Raw genomic sequence first — 24,316 nt, forward strand, 5'->3', positions numbered from 1 at the left:
CCCGCTGAGACTCCCGTCCCGAACGCAATGGAACAACTTTGGGATGACTGGCTGAGCGATAGGTTTTTTTTCTTTTTTTTTTTTTAATTATCAGACTTCGGATTGGTTTGATGCGGCCCGCCGCGAATCCCTCACCTGTGCTTCCAACCTACATCCTCAGTTATTTGCTGTATGTATTCCAATCTCTGTCTTTCTCCACAAGTTTTACCCTCTAAAGCTCCCTTTACTACCGTGGAAGTTGTTCGCTGATGTCTCAACATATATCGTTTTATCCTATCCTTGCTTGTGTTTTCCATACACCCGTTTCTTGTCGAATTTGCGGGGAACCTCCCCACTCTTTACTTCATCAGACCACCTAACTTTGTACATTTTTCTGTAGCATCACATCCCGAGTTCTTCGATTCTCTTATATTCCGGTTTTCCCAGCGGCCATGTTTCACTGCTGTACAATGCTGTGCTCCAAACGTACATTGTCAGAAATTTCTTCCTCAAATTAAAACTTAGGTTTGATGCTAGTAGACTTCTCCTGGCCAGGAATGCCCTTTTTGCCAGTGCTAGTCTTCTATCACACGACAATAATTCGGCAAAAAATCTTACTGCCGGCTTCAGGTGGTTCCTGATGACTACTGTTCCGCTCGGTATCATATGTATGCTGGCCGTCACCCCCTCCACCACTCCGCTCCAGTGCTATCCTCGAGGCAGCCAAGGTGGATGGTGGCGGTGGTCGGGGTAGCTGCCCGCGAGTCTGGATTCCAGTGTACGCGCTATCGCTGTCGGATACGGACCTCACTGTTCGGAAGGGCTTTTCTTTTTCTAGGTTCAGTGCAGGGTTCCACGTCTGACTCAGTTGTAGACCACTATCTTTATTGATTACACCATCTTGGACCCTGATTTCAAAGACCTTTTTAATCACGCAGTCCCAGAAGGAGGAAGATTGCTGAAGTTCAAAAATGGTTCAAATGGCTCTGAGCACTATGGGACTTAACATCTGTGGTCATCAGTCCCCTAGAACTTAGAACTACTTAAACCTAACTAATCTAAGGACACCACACACACCCATGCCCGAGGCAGGATTCGAACCTGCGACCGTAGCAGTCGCGCGGTTCCGGACTGAGCGCCTAGAACCGCTAGACCACCGCGGCCGGCTGATTGCTGAAGTATTTTAGAGTTATTGTAGTCCAAAGTATGGCCGTGGAGTAATTACGACATAACCCGGCTGGACTCCCGAGAATTCTACAAGTTAGAAATACGCTAGGAGAACGTGCGATACTTTCGGGATGAGTTAGAATGTTGACTTCAGTCCAGACCTTATCGTCCTACATCAATTCTTTTTCTGGTTTCGGTTCTTGAGGAGGAACGGGCCGCTATGGCTCGACGGACATTCCAACACCTCACGAAAAAGTGTTCCCAGTAGAGTTTTGATACTGTGATGGTGGTTATAATGCTTTGCCATTCATTTCGTAAAACATCAATACTTAAATTAGATACTACTGGTTTACTTGACTAACTGGTTTCACCGCCTTATTACCGGGAAGAAGTGCCTGTTGTAGACGATGTCGTGGACGCCGAGCCCGAGCGGGCTGTAGAGCAGGTCGGCGAGCGTCCGGATGGAGGTGGTGGTGGACTGCAGCAGCACCACGATGCTGGCCGAGTAGGAGGTGTACAGGAACATCACCGTCACCAGCAGGGACAGCGTCACGATGCGGCCCGGCACGCCGCGGCTCTCTGCTGGGGAACCTGTGCAAGAGGAGACGGAGCTAGTGCTGCCGCATTCTCGCGGTTCCCACTGCCACGGCGTCATCCCGAAATACTGGCACCAGCAGATATTCAGCACTGGTTCAGAGTACGAAGTGTGAAATACCGCGACGCGGTATACGTGGATCGAATGAACTGTCTGCTAGAGGCGTTCCGGGCTAGAATTTTACATTAACGTAACTAAGAGCAGAAACGCCCAATTCAGACACAAAGTAACTGGAGGTGATGTTAAGGTGAAATAGCGAACGAAACCATTTTTCTGTCTCACGCGATAATCTTAAATGATCTCTGCTTCACAAATTGTGACAAGTGCAAAGAGAATGTCTGAATGTAGGCTTTCATGTTATATTCTACTGATGAAAAACTCTTGCGTTTCAGCTGTGACATACCCAGTATCTTGCCACTTTGCCTGAAGATGCTGGGTACTACACTCGTCGAAACGTCCCGGTATCTGAACACTACAACCTGACTGGCATCCGTAGTGATTTATGTTAGCAAGGAGAGAAGACTGCAAGCAGCCATTGTCTAAAATGGCATTAATTTGTGGAGGAACCAATAAAACCAGTGAGCCAGTGTGGCAGAAAGCAAATCTCTCGCTCTTCAAGATTGAAAGGAATGCCTTTGGACTACGTGAAGTATCAGTAACAAGAAGAACCTGTAGCTGGTGCAAATATTTACAGACTCACAGGGATAACAACCTCTCCTTAGATTAAACATATTTAACTTTTTATTAAATTTACAAATTTTATTTTCAAAAAATGTGTGTACCATTTTCTCAGAAACTAATCGAGAGATTTCTAGAAAATTGTCTTTGTTTAATTTATTTATGTATGTTGAGGGTTTTGATTATGTCGCATAGGACAATTTTAATAATTTTTTAATTATAGTTGTGCAACTTCATGCAAAAGTCCAAGCCCTTTGCTCCATATCCCAGCTTACTCTCAGAATTTGAGACAACATTTATGGTTCAAAAATGGTTCAAATGGCTCTGAGCACTATGGGACTTAACATCTGAGGTCATCAGTCCCCTAGAACTTAGAACTACTTAAACCTAACTAACCTAAGGACATCACACACATCCATGCACAAGGCAATATTCGAACCTGCGACCGTAGACCTTCAGTCTTGAAGTGCCTAGAACCGCTAGGCCACAAAACATACTGCTCGAGGGAATAACAGAACAAGGTTAGGCGATGCAGATTGTCCAATTATAGCTCTCTAATCAAAATTATCCGGACACCTATTTGCGGACGTTAACATGGGATGTGTCCACTCTTCGTCTTTATGATATAACTCTGCTGGGGACACACTCATTGAGGCATCTTGAAATCTGTTGAGGAATGGCAGTCCATTCTCTCATTGAGGCATCTTAACGTCTGTGGAGGAATGGCAGCCCATTCTCTCACTGAGACATCTTAATGTCTGCAGTGAAATGGAAACTCATTCTCTCATTGAGGCATCTTAATATCTGCGGAGGAATGGCAGCCCATTCTTCCTCACGAGCGAAAATCAGAGAAAGGAGTGATGTACACTGTGGTCTGGAGCGAATTCGACACTATAAGTAATCCCGAAGGTGTCTCATTGGGTTGAGGTCGTGACTCTGGGTAGTCCAGTTCACTTCAGGAATGTTATCGTCCACACACCATTGCCCCACAGATGCTGCTTTATCACAGATAATACAATCATCGACTACGAACTGTTCCTCTATTGTACTTATTACAGAATTTTGTAAACCGTGTTCATATACTTCCGCATTTAGAGTTTTCTTTAGCGGAGTAAGCGGACGACACCCTAACCATGAAAAACACCAGCATACCGTAACATCACTTCCTCCCTAGTTCAGCGTTGACACTACACAGGATAGTAACTAACGCTCTAAGACAGTGGTTCCTAACCCTTCTTTGATCATTACCCCCCCCCCCCCCACAACTCCCAAGTGCAATCAGAGATTAGCTAGTACCTTACCTCCCTGCTCCCCCCCCCCCTCCAAACCCCTCCTCCCACTATCATCAACATTAGCACCTAACTTTAAAAATCAAAAAGAATTTTCTTTGAACACAGTCATTTTTAAAATTAAAAATTAGTTTTTCCAGATGTTTATTTAACATGGAACTGATGAATAAATGAGATAACTGGTACTATTTATTTCCAACAACCTATTTATAGAATGATGAAACTAGTCTCAGAAAAGGAAGCTAACCATCCACACTGGGGGTAGACAGTTGTTACGAAACATGCTTCCTCTACACAGGTCCTCTCCTTTAGCGACACTTGCTTCGCCTACCCCCCGTACACAAGTTAATATCAAGCACATTAAAAGGTGTCTACGATGCTTTGACCTACTGTTTGGAAATCACGTGATTGGCGGAAAATGGAAGACTTCAGGTTGGCAATGTTTTGTGTCTGAACACCGCCACTAATAATAATAACAATAGTAATAACAGTACAGGCCCCACAGTAGTGTAGTACAGTAGTCTGTCTTGTGTTGTGTGTCAATTTAATTTTATGGAGTAAATAATGAAGCAAATTCCGATGTATTATTGGAACTACCTACAACGTGGGGAAGGCATTTCCATGCGCTATTTAAGCATGCTCCATGTGATACATATGTTTCAATTACACTGTCGTGGATGCAGGGTACAGTGTACAGTGCAAGGACTATGTCGGGAAGATATTGTTCATACATTCGTTTCGCAACAAGTAACCTCCACTACACTGTGTTACAGGCCACGCCTTTGAAAAAAAAAATGTATTTTCAGGTAACTTATATAATCACTTACAAACTAGTGATCATAGTATTGACCTTTTAAAAATAATTCAATTTTGTGACCGAAATACAATTGAATCCTTTTGTTTTTACCCTCAGAAAATTACATTGTACCCTCCAGGGGGTAATTATCCCCAGGTTGAGAACCACGTTACAAAGGCATTCGCTGAACACAAACACTTCCACTGGACTGCCACTGGGTCTTGTGTGATTCACCATTCCTAGTCAGTCGGTTTCAGTCATCCACTGTCCAGTGGCTTTTCTCTTTACACCACCATGATCGTCGTTTAGCACTGCCTACAGAAATTTGTGGCTTATGACGAGTTGCTCGATCATTTTATTCTACTCTTTTACGCGGCAGTTACTGTGCTAGCTGGACTGATGGCAACATTCTATAAACCATCGCCGGCCGCTGGTGGCCTAGCGGTTCTAGGCGCTCCAGTCTGGAGCCGCGCGACCGCTACGGTCGCACGTTCGAATCCTGCCTCGGGCATGGCTGTGTGTAATGTACTTAGGTTAGCTAGGTTTAAGTAGTTCTAAGTTCTAGGGGACTGATGACCTGAGATGTTAAGTCCCATAGTGCTCAGAGACGTTTTTTGTAAACCATCAGTGAGTCTTTCTACTGATCTCATCTGATTTTTACAGACACAGTTTGCAATGTTCGAGGATACCTGTCCGTCAGTATATCAGGACTGGCAGGTGATGCTTTAGCTGTGGTTGTTCCCGCGCTTTCCACTTCACAATCACATTACTGACAGTCTACTTGGGCATCTTTACAGTGGTTGAAACGTCCCAGATGGATTTGTTGCCCACGTGACGTCCAATGACAAGTCTATGTTCGAAGTCACTGAGCTGTTCTGACCGACCCATCCTGCTGTTACTGCTGGTCTGCTGAAAATACGATACTCCCATCTCTTCATACTGACAGGACCGCCTGTAGCGACATCTAGTGGTAGATTCCGCATCAGAATAGGGTGTCCAGACATTTTTGATCATATCGTATACAAAATTTGACCGTTTTTTAAGCACGGAATACTTCTAGATAAGCTCAAGTACTGTTGTATGAATGGGACAGCGCTCAAATGGTTTAAATCATACCTAACTGGAAGAGTGCAGAAAGTTGAAATAAGCAGTTCACATAATATGCAAAAAACTGATGATTTCTCAAACTGGGGAACAATCAAGAAAGGGGTGCCGCAAGGTTCAGTGTCGGATCCTCTGCTGTTCTTAATATATATTAATGACTTGCCATTCTATATTCACGAAGATGCAAAGCTGGGACTTTTTGCCGATGATACAAGTATAGCTATCACACCAAACAGACAATAATTACCTGATGAAATTGTAAACGATTTTTTTCAGAAAATCATTAATTGGTTCTCTGCAAATGGGCTCTCATTAAACTTTGACAAAACACAGTATATACAGTTCCACACAGTAAATTGAATGACACCATTGATAAATATAGACTTCCATCAGAAATCGGTAGCTAAGGTAGAATATTCAAAATTTCTAGCTGTATGCATTGATGAGGGGATTAACTGGAAAAAACGCACTGAAGATCTGCTGAAACGTTTGAGTTCAGCTACTTATACGAGGGCCGTTCAGAAAGTAACCTCCGGTTGATTTAAAAAAATACACCAAGTTAAATAAAAATATTTTAATATATACATCTTACAACTACATCTTTGCACTATTTTTCTACATAGTCTCCATAGCGATTGAGGCACTTATCGTATCTCTTCACAAGCTTTGAAATTCCTTCTGCATAAAAATCACCCGCTTGTGCCTGGAGCCAGCCTGTGACCGCATCTTTGAGCTCTTCGTCGTCATCAAACCGTACAAGAGAGTCTTAGAAATTTGTGGAAAACCAGTAGACAACTCCGACATTGAGAAACGTCGATTTTCACGAACTTTTGCATCAACTGTCTGAACGAGTTCGTCAGTCACCAATGATGGTCTACCACTCCTCTCTTCATCATGAACGTTTTCTCGTCCACTTTTAAATAAACGTACCCATTCACGGACAACTCCTTCACTCATAACTCTTGGTCCGTACACGGCACAAAGCTCACGATGAATAGCTGCTGCAGAATATCCTTTGGCTGTAAAAAACCTTATGACAGCACGCACTTCACATTTGGCGGGGTTTTCTATTGCAGCACACATTTCAAACTGCCACAAAAACTAAACTAGCGAGGTACGACGTTCACTCGACCACGGCTTGACGCCGACTGACCTGTTGAGTGCGTGAACGCACAGATGGCGTCGCTACTCCCCCCACAACCCGCACTGTGACCAATCGGAGGTTACTTTCTGAACCGCCCTCGTACTATTAGGATCATTGCAAATTTGGCCGATATACATCTCAGTAAATTAGCGTACCACGCCTATTTTCATTCTCTGCTTTCGTGTGGCATCATATTATGGGGTATCTCATCATTGAGTGAAAGAGTGTTCATTGCACAGAAGCGTGTGATCAGAATAATTGCTGGGGCTCATCCAAGATCATCCTGCTGACACTTATTTAAAGAGCTAGGGTCTTCACTGTAGCCTCACAATATGTATATTCAGTTATGAAATTTGTTAGTAACAATCCGAACGAATTCAAAAGTAATAGCAGTGTACATGGCTACGACACTAGGAGAAAGGATGATCTTCACTACTCAAAGATAAATATAACTTTGGCTCAGAAGGGGGTAAATTATGCTGCCACAAAAGTCTTTGGTCACTTACCTAATAGCATAAAAAGTCTGACAGATAACCATATGGCATTTAAAAGGAAATTCAAAGAATTTCTGAATGGCAACTCCTTCTACTCATTAGATGAATTTTTAGATATAGTAAGTGGGTAATTTACAAACCTCCCACCCCCCTCCAAAAAAAAAATTAAAAATATTAAGTGTCATGTAATATTTTGTGTAATGTAATATCTTGTATAGACACCTTTTATTAACCTGACACGTTACCACATCATTACGAAGTGATCTATGGAACAAGTACTAATCAAATCTAATCTAATATAATCTATTAATAATCTTTCTCTGACCGTAAGAGAAGGAAGGATGTGAGATTATCTGAAATTTAAAACTGTTCTACAAAATTTCGGGAGAACTGCTGGTACAGTATTTCTGCGCAGAGTCTTGCGTCCATCTTCAGGTGACGATTAAGACTTTAAGCTCCCATATTTAAGATCCCGCCGGGCCATGCGTGGTGTTCTAATTGGCAGTCCGCATGCGTTGCTTGAGCACATGCGCTTCTGCTGTAAGTCTGTGCGCTGCTCTACGTACCTTCCGTGGTGAAATCTCGCAAAACGATCGATTGTTTCGCACGGTAAGATCGCAGGACTACGCCGTTTACGCAGAGGACGCAGCTTTCCTGCAGTAGCGTCCCATGCAGAACTTAACTGGAAACCGCCGTCCTGATTGATTCATAAGGGTTTGAGACAGTCGTATTTCCACTGATTCATTGATGATTGAGCTCCAAAAGTTTGACTATGGTCCACCATTTTTGTTTCATTATATTTCATCGAATGACCAGTGGAAATACAGTGTTCAGCGATAGCGGACTTAATTGCTTGGAGAAAGCGAGCAGGTCGCTGATGTTCTATAATGCGATCCTGCACACTGCGCGTCGTTTGCTTTGTCTAACATCTGCCGCATTCGCACGGAACCCTGTAAAAGCCGGCTCTGCGCAGCTCTAAGCCATCTTTAACAGATCCCAAAAGCGCTGGTATTTTGGAATGAGGTCGAAAGATTACTTCAAATTTATGTCTTCTTAATATTCTGCCTATTTTAGCTGAAACATTTCTAGTATGTAGCAGGTAAGCAGTCGTTTTGAAGGCTCCATCTAATAACTTCTTCTGTCATTTGTACGTCTGTAGCGTTCTCTGTAGTTGCCGTACGAATATCCGCCGTTCAGGGACACGGTTTGCAGGTGCTCCAGTTCTGTTTGTCCGCTATCGGCTTCTGAGATGGTATGGGCTCGGTGGATCAAGGTCTTTTGAGTGCCCATCGTTTGTGCTGGATGGCGGCAACTAGAAGACTGTAAATAAAGGTCAGTATGAGTGAATGCCCAATTGAGCCATCGCTCTTTCGTGGCGTCAAGATCTCTAAAAATGACAAGCAACCATCTTTCTCCATTTCCGTAGTAAATTTTATTTTTTCATGTGTGGATTTCAGATGTTGAAGGAACTCTTGGAGACTGTCCAAACCATGACGCCAGACTATGGAAGTGTCATCAACGTATTACCAAAATAGTGTTGGCTTTAAAAGAGCTGAGGCGAGCGCTCGCTCTTCAAATTCCCCCATAACAATATTGACCACCAGGGGAGACAAAGGACTTCCTATGGTGACACCGACAGACTGTTAAAAAACTATTTGTTGAATAAAAATTACGTCGAGAAGGGAATATGCGCAAACAACGCTGAAATGTCAGCCAAAAATCTATTGCCATTGAGATGTAAAGAGTCCACCAAAGGCAAATTTGTAAAAAGCGAAACCACGTCAAAACTGGTCAAACATTACTGCTTTCTAGGTCAAGTGACTGGAATCTGCTGATGAAATCACTCGAATTTCTTATATGATGTGGACAGTTGCCTACAATGGATCTGAGTAAAGACGCTAAGTATTTAGCCAAATCGTAGGTGGCTGCTTCATTAGTGCTTACTGTAGGACGTAAAGGTCCACTTCCTTTATGTATCTTGGGCAGTCCATATAGCGGAGACAACCGTTTGGATGTCGAAGAGGCGAGCTTTCACCACGGATAGTAGCGCGCAGGCTTACAGCAGAAGCGCACGCGCTTCAACGCATGCGCAGTGCCAACTAGAGCACCACATATCTGCCGATTGGATTTTCAGTAGGGGAGGTTAGTGTATTGCTCGTCAGTATTCACCTGAATATGGCCAGAAAACTCTGGGCCGAAATGTCGTACCAGGAAGTTACAGGCATCTGGCAGTTCCTCCGAAATTTTATAGAACAGGAAGATTATGGTTTAACGTACCGTCAACGACGAATTTATTAGAGATGGAACGTAAAATCTTATTGGGGACGGAAATTGGAGATGATCTTCTCAATGGAACCATTCCGGCATTTGCCTCAAACGATTTAGCTGAACCAAGCAATGTGTGACAGAGGACTTTCAGTAATAGAAGTTTCAATTTATGGAGAAAAAAAATTGTATTTGAAAGTTAAGAGAAAGGGAAGCTTGGCACTCTATTCCTTCGCTTGCGTCATTCACCCATGCAAATTATTGAGCTTTCTGTTGTACAACGGAACAAAGGAAGGAGGAAAAACAGCCACTCCTTTGTGCTTGCGATTTGTTTCATTGCTTTCATCGACATATTGCTGACAAGTTAGCTATGAGATATATGCCCTTTGTTAGGGTAATCAATTTCCCTAACGCAGTGCTCTTACCAAAATGTGGTATGATAAATATAGTTGCGGCGTCTCAGATAATACAGTGAAAAAAGAAAAAGAATAATCTGAAAGCAATTCAACGTGCCAACTATGGCAACTGACTCCAACTCCTAAATCTAATTCTTCAATAAAAATTTAGCACATTATCCAGAACGTCAGCTTTGCTTTCAGAACATTTTGTTCCCTGTCGGTATCTGTGGCTCAGCCTGAGAGATCGTTTAATACACTGAAAAGAGTAATAAATATTCTTCGTCTCACACTGACTTGTCAGTTATTTTATGATGTAATTGGCATTTATGCCAACAAAAAATCAAGGAAAGTGGTTTTATTAGCTTAATAATCTATTTTATATAATGCTCTACTACAATCATACCACTGTACCTCCGTTTGTTGAAATATATGATAATCTGTGCCCCTAAATCATAGTGTGGAATGTGAGGTATTCCCTCTATCGTAGATATTGTTTTAATGTGAATTGTTTGCTTTTCTTGTTGGACATTTGTGATAAGTTACTATGGGACCAAACTACTGAGGTCATCGGGCCCTAGGCATACACACTACTTAAACTAACTTACGCTAAGGACAACACACACACCCATGTCCGAGGGAGGACTGGAAACTCCGACGGGGGCAGCCGCGCGAACCGTGGCAAGGCGCCTCGGACCGTACGGCTACCCTGCGCGGCAGTTGTTGGCTTTGCATTTATTGTTACACTCAAATGATGTACGATTTTTAACTGAATTTTTCCGTCGGTGCTTGCCAGAACATGACAATAATATTAAATAAGAAACACTTTCCCACAAAAATTGGATTTATTTGGTCATGAACTAGCTCTCCGCTTCAATGGCCATCTTCAGGTGATAACTGAATGTGGCAAACACAGATAAAAATGACGCGCAGCTTACAAAAAATAAATAAATTATCATACAGAGAATACAAAAGATAGAAAAAAGATGACATGTAGCGTGTTTTTAACGGAAAGTATTGCATTATTATGTCACGAAGAAATATTTACATTCGACTAAACCAAAAACTACTTCAGTATTCGTGTAAGGAAATTTTACAGAGGAATAGAAGGAAATCGGGTTTGGTCATTTAATGCTAAGTTAGCATCCTGGCTCATATGTTTATTGATTTCAAGTTTTTCCAGGAGGGTCATCTTTCTTTTTTTCTTAACAAGACGTAGAACCTAAGAATCTGCAACATATGAGTATTTTCCAGTTAAAAGATGTTCGCCAAATGTTGAATCTACGTTAATCCATGTCCAGCGTCTCTCATGAAACCGCACATACAATGTAGATTGTGAAGTTTTACAAACAGTTAAGAAAGAGTTCGAAAATATAAAATGGCGCAAGATGTTCTAAACTCTAAGTTAAATATGGGTAAGCTGTAGGGAAAAACGGGTAATATGCAATACGTACAAGAACAAAGAAAAAACAACGATTGTTCAATTCATACGACGGAGAAGCAATGAAGGAAACAAAGAAAAGCTCAAGAGTGGGATTAAAATTCAAGGTTATATAACTGATCAGATTCGCTGACGCATTGCTATCCTCAGTGAAAGAGAAGAAGAATTGCAGGATCTGTTGGATGGACTGAACAGTTTAATAAGAACAAAATATGGATTGAGAGTAAATGGAAGAAAGACGGAACTAATGGAAAGTAGCAGAAATGAATACACCGAGAAGCTCATTTTTGCCTACCTGTGCAGGTGGGCTCAAGGCAGCCCGCCGGTGGACACATAAGCGGATTTATCTCCATCTACATCAGAATTGGTGATCACGAAGTACATGAAGTTAAGGCATTCTGCGGCCTAGGCAGCAAAATAAGCAATGATGGACAGAGCAAAGAGGACGTAAAAATCAGACTAGCACTAGTGAAAAGGACATTCCTGGGCAAGAGAAGTCTATTAGTATCAAAAATGTGTCTTAATTAGAGGAAGAGATTTATGAAAATGTGCGTTTAGAGCACAGCTTTGTATGGAGTGAAACATGACCTGTTGGAAAACCGGAAGACGAGCGAATTGAAGCGTTTGAGATATGGTGCTGCAGAGGAGCGGTTGAAAATCAGGCGGGCTGGTAAGGAATGAGGAGGTCCTCCACAGGATCGACGAGCAAAGGAATGTTTGGAAAACACTGACAAGAAGAAAGCATAGGATGATGAGACGTCTGTTTAGACATCACGGAGTAACATCCATGGGACTAGGGAGAGCTGTAGAGGGTAAAAACTCTAGAGGAACAAAGAGATTGGAATACATCCAACAAATAATTCAGGACGTAAAAGAATAGTAGGAAAGGCAGCAACAGTGCTCCACAGGGTGACATTTGATTGTGCCCCAGACATCATCACACTAAGTTCAATGCCCCTCATATCCTAATTCAAGGTACGTGACGTGGCTGTAAGATCCTGTACAGCTGAGCGAACATTTTTGTCCTGTCGGGCGCTAGTATCGTGGGGCCTGTGTGGCGCTGCATGGCACTAATTATGCCCCTCTAGAACCCGCCGATTGAATATTCGCATGACAGTCGTAGGATCCCTACCATCACGAGCAGAAATACCGTGGAATAATAAACTGCAATCTCGATGAACCACGATTCTCCTCTGTTGAATACCGACATGTGCTGGGTATTTATTTTGTATACACTAGACAACATGAAATTGTTGAATACGATTCCAGTATTAGAACCATGTTGCGCCATATTTCCTTTTTTCTTACATACAGAATATGGATGATATCAATCACAATTACTTTGTGCAGTTGCACTGAATATCTAATCACCTGCATGTCTAAGTATCCAGTACACTTCATTCAGTTTGAAATTTGTTGCATTCTCTCCCAGGAGTACTACAATCTTAACGCCCATCAACGTATTGTCGTTGAATATTGTTCACATGCAATTCTGTAGCGTTGATCACGTTATTAATCCATGGAGAAACGACATTTTGCACCTATCTGTTCCAAGTCCCAAGCACATCGATGTCGAACCCGCCTTATCTTTCCCCATTGAAAATCCCATCATCTTTTGAAACGATGCCCTACCTGTATGTCATATTTGTAATCAGTCCCATTTCACCTACTGTCATAAAAGTAATGACAAACGTCATCCGACGAAACTAGAACTTACTGTCCTCATCCGCCCAGCTTACACACTACTGAATCCAAAGAACTCTGTATGTCCCACTCTTGCTGTAGAAGATACTATCCCTTTCATTTTCACCACCCATTTGAACATCTATGCTTTTTAGTGACCCCATATACTCCAGAAAATAACCCAGGGGCATCTGTATTCCACCCAAAAGCCACCTCAACATATCCTCAAAATCACTACCCTTTCCTATTCACCCATCTGGACAATGAAGTACAATCACGCCTTCAGTCAGTTCCGTGCAGGACATCCTATCCTTCTGAACTCATTTCCATTCCACAGCAAAATTTTTCCACCTTCGCCTAAAAGCTTATTCCATCAACCTTTGGGTTAGGTTGTTCCAACGCTGCCCCATAGGGCACTGGAACTTCTGGTGTCACTCGGCTCACTCGCCGGCAGATTCAGCTAGTGTGAATACAGGCTATCCGCCATTCGGTCCTATTACGTGCATTCTACGCCATTCCTGGCCAGTGCTGAAATGTTGCCTAGGTTCCAGTCTGGCTGCCTGTGTGTCAGCTGCTTGCTCACTTTTGCCCACCTGTGCATGTGGGCTCAAGACATAAATCTACATCTGTGTGATTACTCTCCAGTTCACAGTTAACTGTTTGGCAGAGAGTTCATTGAATCGCCTTCAAGGTATTTCTCTACCGTTCCAACACTCTCGAACGGCGTGTGGAAAAAAGGAGCGCTTAAATGTTCCCATGTGAGCTCTGATTTTATTGTGATGTCCATTTCTCCGTACATAGGTGATCGAAATATCCTGAGAAGATTCTGTCGAAATATGAAATGCCTTTGTTTTCATGACTGCCATCCCAATTAATGTATCATGCCCGTGGCACTCTCTCCCCTATTTCGCGACCCTTCATTCAACTTTTTCGATGTTCTCCATCAGACCCTCTGATGTGGATCCCACACCCCACTGCAGCACTCCAGAAGAGGGTGGACAAGCGTGGTGTACGCAGTATCTTTAGTAGCCCTGTTGCATTTTCTAAATGTTCTGCCAATATATTGCAGTTTTTGGTTTCCTTTCCCCTCAACATATCTACGTGATCGTTCCACTTTAGATTATTCGTAATTGTAACGAATTTGTGGCACAAGACCGCATCTCGTGGTCGTGCGGTAGCGTTCTCGCTTCCCACGCCCGGGTTCCCGAGTTCGATTCCCGGCGGGGTCAGGGATTTTCTCTGCCTCGTGATGGCTGGGTGTTGTGTGCTGTCCTTAGGTTAGTTAGGTTTAAGTAGTTCTAAGTTCTAGGGGACTTATGACCACAGCAGTTGAGTCCCCTAGTGCTCAGAGCCATTTTTTGGCACAAGACTAGAAGATGGGATCGGTTGGCAGGACACGTTCTGAGGCATAAAGGGATCACCAATTTAGTTCTGGAGGGGAGCGTGATTGGTAAAAATCGTAGAGGGAGAGCAAGAGGTGAATACACTAGGCAGATTCAGAAAGATGTCGTCTGTATTAGTTACTCGGAGATGCAGAAGATTGCACAGGATAGAGTAGCATGGAGAGCTGCATCCAACCAGTCTCTGGACTGAAGACCACAACAACAAGTATGTAGCAGAATTTATGGCCTTTAGATTCGTGTGATTTAAAGTGTAACCGAAATTTAGCGAATTTCTTTTAGTACTCATGTGGATTCAGGACTTAAGAGTCAATTCGACTTTACACACCATACAGATGTCTTGTCTAAATCATTCTGCAGTTCATTTTGTTCATCAGGTGAGTTTACTAGACGGTAAACGCTAGCACCATCTGCAAAAAAATCAAAGAGGGCGGCTTAGATTATCTACTAAAATGTTTATGTAGATCAGGAGCAGCATACGCCCTATGTAAAACTTTCTTGGGGAATGCAAGATATTATTTCTGTTTCACTCCATGCCTATTCGTCAGTTACTAAGAACTATGATGTTTCAGACAAAAAATCTCGAATCCAATCGCAGAATTGAGACGAAAGTGCACATGCACGCAATTTGGTTAGAAGTCGCTTGCGAGGTATGGTGTCAAAAGCCTTCTGGAAATCTAAAAATATGGATTCAATTTGACATGTCCTGTCAATAGCACTCATTACTTCGTGAGAATAAAGAGCTAGTTGTGTTTCAGAAGAATGATATTTTCTGAATCTATGTTGGCTATTTGTCAATAAATCATTTTCTTCGAGGTAATTCATAATGTTCGAATACACTATATGTTACAAAATGCTACTGCAGATCAACATTAGAGCTATGGGTCTATAATTCAGTGGTTACTGATATGGGTCAATAATTTTGTGAATTACTCGTATTTCCATTCTTGGGCATTGGAGTGACCCATGCAGCTTTTCAGTCTTAAGGTACGGATCTGTCGACGAGTGAGCGGTTTTATATGGCTGCCGAGTATGGAGCTATTGTATTAGCATACTATGTAACGAACCTAACTGGTATACAGTCTCGATCGGAGGCCTTGCCCTTAATAAATCATCTAAGCTGCTTCGCTACACCGAGGTACCGATACTGGCAGTTGTTCTTGATTTGAATTCTGGAATATTTATTTCTTCTTCTTTAGTGAAGGAATTCCGGAAAAACCGTGTTTGGTAGCTCTGTCATCACTAACATCACCACTGTTATCGAGAAGTGAAGGTACTGATTACGTCTTGCTGCTGGTATACTTTACATACGACAAGAATCTTATTGGGCTTTCTGCCAGATTTAGGTATACACTTTCGTTGTGGAAACTCTTAATAGCATTTCGTCTTGAATTTCGCGCTAAATTTCCAACTTGTGTAAAACTTAGCGAATTTTGGAGAATTTGAGTTGTGTTAGATTTTTCGTTGCTTCCGTAAAGTGTTGTGGCCTGTTTTGTGTGCCGTTGGGAATCGGTACCGTCTCTTATTAATTTCTTTGTTATATGTCCTTCAATTCCTATTTATGTGAATTAAAACCACATCTCGTCTACCCTTACATAGGTTACATAATACAGTCTGACTTACATCTTAATCAAGTCCTTATTCACAAGCTATCCCTCCAACCTCTTTATCTGGTCATCGAACTTCCTGATGACCGTACCAATCACCATCACCACCAACCTCAATGCGCTCACCTTTGATGCGCTCATCATCATTACAACAATTGAAAAAGAAATCGCAGCACCTAGAAGGAGTTGCGTGACGTAAACGAAAGCCGGTTGGCGTGATAAGACACTCGTGCTCATAAATTAAGGATAATGCTGATACATGGTGAACCAACGCTCTGGTGGGTGGTTTGCGGGTTTAAATCACCTCGGGGTATGACCATGCGGTGCATTTGACCTGCTGTCGTCGCACGGTGGCGCTGGCAGCAGTCCACATACGCAGAGGTGTGTTGGCGCATGTCAGAGTATGGTGCAACGAGTTAAGTGTGGAGACGTTTTCAGACGTGCTAATGGTGACTGTGTGTTGAAAATGGCTCAAAGAACACATATCGATGACGTTATGAGGGGTAGAATAGTAGGGCGACTGGAGGCTGGTCAAACACAGCAGATCGTAGCACGGGCCCTCCGTGTGCATCAAAGTGTGATATCAAGATTATGGCAACGATTCCAGCAGACAGGAAACGTGTCCAGGCGCTACAGCACGGGACGTCCACAGTGTACAACACCACAAGAAGACCGATATCTCACCATCAGTGCCCACATACGGCCACGAAGTACTGCAGGAGGCCTTGCTCGGGACCTGACCGCAGCCACTGGAACAGTTGTATCCAGACACTCAGTCTAAAGACGGCTGAACAGACATGGTTTATTCGCGCAGAGACCTGCAAGGTGCATTCCACTGACTCCTGGTCACAGGAGAGCCTGTAAAGCCTGGTGTCAAGAACACAGTACATGGTCATTGGAACAGTAGTCCCAGGTTATATTCACAGACGAGTCCAGGTGTAGACTGAACAGTGATTCTCGCTCGGTTTTCATCTGGCGTGAACCAGGAACCAGATACCAAGCCCTTAATGTCCTTTTTGAAAGGGACCTGTATGGAGGTCGTGGTTTGATGGTTGGGATTATGATTGGTGTATGTATACCCCTGCATGTCTTTGACAGAGGAACTGTAACAGGTCAGGTGTATCGGGACGACATTTTGCACCAGTATTTCCGCCTTTTCAGGGGTGCAGTGGGTCCCACCTTTCTCCTGACGGATGATAACGCACGGCCCCACCGAGCTGCCATCGTGGAGGAGTACCTTGAAACGATATCAGGCGAATGGAGTGGCCTGCCCGTTCTCCAGACCTAAACCCCATCGAGCACGTCTGGGGTGCTGTCGGTCGACGTATAGCTGCATGTCTTCAAATCCCTACGACACTTCAGGAGCTCCGACAGGCACTGGTGCAAGAATGGGAGGCTATACTCCAGCAGCTGCTCAGCCACCTGATGCAGAGTATGCCAACCCGTTGTGCGGCCTGTGTACGTGTGCATGGTGATCATATCCTATATTGATGTCGGGGTACATGCGCAGTAAACAGTGGCGTTTTGTAGCACATGTGTTTCGGGACGGTTTTCGCAACTTATCACCAATACCGTGGACTTAAAGGTCTGTGTCTTGTGTGTTCCCTATGTGCCTCAGCTACTAGCGCCAGTTTTGTGTAGTGCCACGTTGTGTGGCACCAAATTCTGCAGTTATTAGGTTTGCTTTAAATACATGCTGAAACGCTCGTGAGAGTTAGTTACCTTTGAGGTTGGACGTGGTAAGTTTGTGTTAGTCTAGTATGCCATTACAGTGACAAAGACGCCGTTGTCAACACCTCACTGAGTTTGAACGAGTTGGTGTAACAAGGCTACAAGAAAGTGGATGTTTGTTCTGCGATACTGCAGGAAGACCTGGCAGGAATGTAGGCACAGTATACGGTGGGAGGCAGCGGTGATCAGGGGAATGTACGGTCGCTAGAAGACCGGGCTCCGGACGGCCACGTGGCACCACCGGGAGGGAAGACCACTGTACGGCTCTGGCACATCGAACTGTATCTGCAGCAGCAGTCTGAGCAGCAGTTGGCACCACAGGGACTCAGCGAACTGTTACACATCGGTTGCTTCAAGGACATCTCAGAGCCAGACGCCCTGTGGCGTGCATTCCACTGACCCCAAACTACCGCCATTTGCGACTTCATTGGCGTCAAGCGAGAGCTCATTGGAGGGCAGGGTGGAAGTCTGTTGCGTTCTCTGATGAAAGTTGGTTCCGCCTCGGTGCCAATGATGGCCGTGTGTTGGTTAGAAAGAGGCCAGTTGAGGGCCTGCAACCACTCTGTCATCGTTCTAGACACACTGGAAGTACACCTGGAAATCGGGGTGATATTTCTTATGACAGCAGGAGCACTCTCGTAGTCTTCCCACAACCGTGAGTGCAGCTTTGTACGTCGTTTTGGTGTTTCGACCTGTTGTACCGCCATTCGTGAACAGCATTCCAGGGGCTGTTTTCCAACAGGATAATGCACGTTTGCATGCTTGCGTTTAACATTCTGGCGGTTACACTGGCTATAAATGTACCAGTATTTCACATTTGCAATGGATTTTCTCGCGCTGACATTAACCTGTAATCTTGCAATGTTAATCACTTAAATAAGTTATCAGACAAATGTAATCCTGAAACTCCATTACCCCTTGAATGAAATTTTCACTCTGCAGCGGAGTGTCCGCTGATGTGAAACTTCCTGGCAGATTAATACTGTGTGCTGGGCAGAGACTCGAACTCGGGAGCTTTCCCTTTCACGGCAAAGCGCTCTGCCATCTGAGCTACCCAAGCACGACTCACGCCCCGTCCTCACAGCTTTACTTCTGCCAGTATCTCGTCTCCTACCTTCCAAACTTCACAGAAGCTCTGCTGCAGACCTTGCAGAAATAGCACTCCTGAAAGAAAGGATACTGCGGAGACATGGCTTAGCCACAGCCTGGGGGAAGTTTCCAGAATGAGATTTTCACTCCGCAGCGGAGTGTGCGCTGATATGATATGAAAGCTATGAGGACGTGCTTGGGTAGCTCAAATGGTAGAGCACTTACCCGCAAAAGGCAAAGATCCTGAGTTCGAGTCTCTGCCCGGCACACAGTTCTAATCTGCCAGGAAGTTTCATATCAGCGGAAACTCCGCTGCAGAGTGAAAATCTCATTCTGGAAACATCCCCCAGGCTGTGGCTAAGCCATGTCTTCGCAATATCCTTTCTTTCAGGAGAGATCCGGAGAATGTGCTGGCCAGGGCAGCAGTCAAACATTTTCTGTATCCAGAAAGACCCGTACAGGACCTGCAACATGCGGTCGTGCATTATCCTGCTGAAATGTAGGATTCGCAGGGAGCGAATGAAAGAGCCATGGGTCGTAAGACATCTGAAATGTAACGCCCACTGTTCAAAGTGCCGTCAATGCGAACAAGAGGTGACCAAGATGTGTAACCAATGGCACCCCATACCATCACGCCGGGTGATACGCCATCATGGCGATGACGAATACACGCTTCACATGTGCGTTCACCGCGATGTCGCCAAAGACGGATGCGACCATCATGATGCTGTAAACAGAACCTGGATTCATCCGAAAAAATGACGTTTTGCCATTCGTGCACCCAGGTTCGTCGTTGAGTACACCATCGCAGGCGCTCCTGTCTGTGATGCAGCGTCAAGGGTATCCGCAGCCATGGTCTCCGAGCTGATAGTCCATGCTTCTACAAACGTCGTTGAACTGTTCGTGCAGATGGTTGTTGTCTTGTAAACGTCCACATCTGTTGGCTCAGGGATCAAGACGTGGCTGCACGATCCGTTACAGCCATGCGGATAAGATGCCTGTCATCTCGACTGCTAGTGATACGAGGCCCTTGGGATCCAGGACGTCGTTCCGTATTACCCTGCTGAACCCACCGATTCCATTTTCTGCTAACAGTCATTGGACCTCGACCAACGCGAGCAGCAATGTCGCGATACGATAAACCGCAATCGCGATAGGCTACAATCCGACCTTTATCAAAGTCGCAAACGTGATGGTACGCATTTCTCCTCCTTACACGAGGCATCACAACAACGTTTCACCAGGCAACGCCGGTCAACTGCTGTTTGTGTATGAGAAATCGGTTGGAAACTTTTCTGATGTCAACAAGTTGTAGGTGTCGCCACCGGCGCCAATCTTGTGTGAATGCACTGAAAAGCTAATCATTTGCATATCACAGCATCTTCTTCCTGTCGGTTAAATTTCGCGTGTGTAGCACGTCGTCTTCGTGGTGTAGCAATTTTAATGGCTAGTAGTGTATAATTATCACCAGTTTGAAATATGATTCATCTTTACCACAGTTTAAGGTTTTAATGACTGTAACGGTTTGTAAACCTGCATGGGCAACCAGTAGCCACATTGTTGCGTCTTTTATTTTTACCTGTAGAGAACGTCCACGGACTGACTCACCCTGCTGGCAGACGGCGCCCACAGCGAGCATGGCGACCTCGCCCCACTTGTCTCGCAGCTGCGCGCCGGCCGCGTGGAACTGCTGCAGGTAGGCCGTCAGCTGCGGGTCTCCGCGGCGCCACTCCCAGCGGGTGGCGGCCAGCAGCAGAGCGGCGCACATCGCCACCAGCCCTGCCGCAGAGGCCCAGACGTCGCGGCTGAAGGGCAGCGTGAACAGGTTGCTCACCAGCGACAGCGGCGGCTGCCGGAACACGAACGCCGCCCTGCAAAGACCGCAACAGGTCAGTGCCCAGAGGTGTCACGATACAGGAACACTTTGCAACCAGACGAGACAGAGTCGCTTGGGACGATTCATCTCTGGATTGCTGCTGGTCATAAACTTGTAGAAACACCAATAGCCGTCCTTTATGTAAAACATGTTAATTACGTTAACAGTTTCGACACTAAATTAGCGTCATCTTCAGGCACCTATGTAAACTAAATAGTGGGGTACGATGTATATTCATTGGTTTTATAGATTTCTATATACACAAAACGTGCACTTCATCCATCTAACAGTACATGAATGTACATGACACCTGTCCTAATGCACCGGGCGGTTTGGATACCACCATGAGCTGTGCATGGCTCGTGTTGCCGCCATCACGTATTTTACACCCGGTTTTTAACGTACTTACACCTCACTACGTTAATTACTACTGTCACTGAGTTGCTACTTTGCCTGACCATGAGCAGCGTTAGCAGCGCGTATCGACATATCCCCTCTTGTAGTATCTTTGCTCTACTGCTATTACTTCCCGTTCATTGTCTGTCGTAAGGAGTTCGTGTCGGGAGTTCTGGTCTGCCAGTAAGTTGGAACGCGTCTGGAGCGCAGTCCGGACCTGACAGTTGGGGAGTTGCAATGCGGCACTAGTGCAGTCTGGTTGCAGCAGCAGTGAGGTCTGCGTCGACATGGCTCGCCCGACCATTGCCGCCACGCATCACTTGAGCCGGGCCACGGTCTTGGTGGATCGTCGGTCGGTCGTCCTACTGGACGACGCGTTTTGGCTCGCCGATCGTCCATGAGTCGGCTATGTGTGTGTGTGTGTGTGTGTGTGTGTGCATCGATTCCCGATTTCTCTTCGTGCATGCTTAGTAACTGTTGGGTATCGTTCATGTCTTCATGCAAGTGTTTGTCAGGTTGTGTGTGTATTTGTTGTTATTTCCACTGACGACTATTTTAGATATTGTCGGCATTCTGGGGAGAGTCGGTCGGTTGTTGCGGCCGAGGGAAGTTCTCCACGCGGTGCAGTCGGCTGGGTCCGCTGGCGGTCCCTGCGCAGTGTCTGAGCATGTGCGAAGCTGTCCGATTGCTACGAGCCACGTGGTTCACCGACCCAGGACTTGAAGGTTGAGTAGTGGTTTCAAGTACACAAGCCATGTCCATTCGTGTCGTTAGGTTCGTTTCGGTGGTTCGCTGTTGGGGAGGTTTCCCTGTGAGCAAAACCGAGTGTTTCTACTTCTGAAATTTGCCAACCATGCGGTGGAATTAACCATTTTGGTTGACTGCAATTCAAGTACACCAGTGGAATTTTCTGCCTTGTGGCCGTTAGTGTTCCGGCTACCTGCACTGACCACTAACGTAATTCCAGGCAGCGTCCTTTCCTCACCTGTTGTTGCTGTCCAACATGGTGTGTGATTTTGACAGCTAATACATATTCCATTGTGGATTGTCACTTTTGTGACGGAAGTTTGAGTTCTCATGTACTGATTGATGGGAAGCAAGTCGTTGTCTCGGTCGGTCCGTGGCTGCCCCTGGTTGGGCTCCGACGGATCAACGGAAGTGAACGAGGGCAGACTGGCCTCCGTGTAGGCGTCTGAGTGCCATTGTCTTTATTGACTAACCCACCGGTGTTTAATTATCTGTTTTCAGATACTTAAAATTTAAAGCTTATGGTTATTTTTTTCTTGTTCTCTTAAAAATTTTGCAAAATTGTGGCATTTCAATCTTGCAACCTCATCCTTAAAATTCTCTTTCAAGCTTAAACAATGCGGCCTTCTGCCTTTAATTGATTGTGGTAATATATTTTAAAATTTTGAAACTTAATTGTGGCCTTCGGCCATTGATATTGCACCTTGCATATGTTTTTTCTATCTGCTTTGCCTTGAGGCTTTCCACTTAGCCGTGATGTATGTTTTTTTTTTAAATTTATTTCATCTACTTTTTTAAATTGCATTTTATCTTGTTGATTTTTAGATTTCTTGTTTTTAAACATTGTGACCTTCTGCCTTTAGAAGTCTATGGTAATATATGCTAAAATTTTGAAACTTAATTGTGGAGTTCGGCCATTTGTATTACACCTTGCATTGTTTGTCCTATCTATCTTGCTTTGAGACTTTCCACCTAGCTGTGTTGGATGTTTTTTTAACGATTTATTTGCTATTTTAATTGGATTTTTATCTTGTTGATTTGTTAAGATTTCTTGTTTGGAGGCCTTCAGCCGTGAAAGAGTTGCATTTGGTAATGGTTCGGCTATGTGCCGCTTTGGTTGTAAATGTCTTATTAAATTACAATAAATTACAATTAGAAGGTGAAACTGACCCCAACCTTATTTGGCCCTTTCCACAATCCTAATTATCCTTTCTCCCCAGCGGGTTTAGCGGGCGTCTCACACCATTCGCTTTGCACAGCGGCCTGAAGACAACGGGAATGTAGTGAAATAAAATGAAATGATCGTATGACATTGACGGTGTCGACGCCCACTTGGGGTAGTTCGGCCGCCGAGTTGTCTTTTCAGCTGACTTCGTACTGGACGGCTTGTATGTCGATGATGATGAAATGATAATGAGGACCACGCAGCACCCAGTCTCCGAGCGAAAAACAATCTCCGATTTGGTCGGGAATCGAACCCAAACCCGCTCGTGACAGCCAGACACGCTGAGCACTCGGCTAAGGAGACAGACAACCAATATAGTGTCGAAACTGCATGTAATTCATATGTTTTATAAAAAGTACGGTTGTTGGCATTCCCAATTTCTCAAAAAAAAAAAAAGAGAAAAAGACGGAATCGTCTCTTGTGACTTGCGTAGAGTAGCAAAGATGCGAAAGCCACAAGCTCAAGTAGTGAAATGGCGATCATACAAGATGCCCGAACCACGGGCGCAGTTCGGCCAGCAAGTCGTTTGTCTGAGTACATAGGTGGAACGATCAGAAACCAGAAAAAAGCCAAAGTCGTCAAAAGGCAAACTCTTTAAGTAGCAAGAGAGAATTCCGAAAGTGTAGTCCAAGATAAAACATACATGATCGCTGTGCTGGTACTGTTAAGGCAGCTCTTCAATAGCGTTGCAGACATACTGCAAGTAAGCCTACTGGTTTTGCGAGCTGCGTGATTTCTTTTAAGAGGGGACGTTAATGAAATACACACACTATTGCAGAGACGCACCAAATCCACAATTGTAAAGGTACGGCAATGAAATTTTGTCCCATGCTTTATGTGAAATTAACACATGTACATGGTGTCCATTAATGAACATCCCATTAATGATCTATGCCACATTAGCTGGTGTAAATATTTACAGACTGGCATGGGTAACCTCTCCTTAGATTATTTATATTTAACTTAAAATGAAATTTAAAAATTTTATTTTCAAAAAATGTGTGTACTATTTTCTCAGAAACTAATCAAGAGATTTATAGAAAATTTTCTTTGTTTAATTTATTTATGTATGTTGAGCTTCTCGCATGAGGTGTTTTGAATATGTCGAATAGGACAATTTTAGTAACTTTTTAATTATAGTTCTGCAACTTCAATAGAAAATTCATGCAAAAGTCCAAGCCCTTTGCTCCATATCTCAGCTTACTCTCAGAATTT

At 44.2% G+C, this 24,316-nt stretch overlaps 1 protein-coding gene across 1 annotated transcript in view; it reads right to left on the reverse strand.

The window, feature by feature from the left end:
- The window catches only part of LOC126232768 (probable glutamate receptor), a 128,834-nt gene that overhangs the window by 51,088 nt on the left and 53,430 nt on the right, over positions 1 to 24,316 (reverse strand). The window contains exons 4-5 of the mRNA XM_049942819.1: positions 20,466 to 20,728; positions 1,529 to 1,737 (exon numbers count right to left, since the gene is read on the reverse strand). Coding sequence (XP_049798776.1) covers positions 1,529 to 1,737; positions 20,466 to 20,728 — 472 coding nt within the window. The remainder of the gene's footprint in view (positions 1 to 1,528; positions 1,738 to 20,465; positions 20,729 to 24,316) is intronic.

Source organism: Schistocerca nitens, chromosome 1 (assembly GCF_023898315.1).
Source record: "Schistocerca nitens isolate TAMUIC-IGC-003100 chromosome 1, iqSchNite1.1, whole genome shotgun sequence".
Classification (NCBI taxonomy): domain Eukaryota; kingdom Metazoa; phylum Arthropoda; class Insecta; order Orthoptera; family Acrididae; genus Schistocerca; species Schistocerca nitens.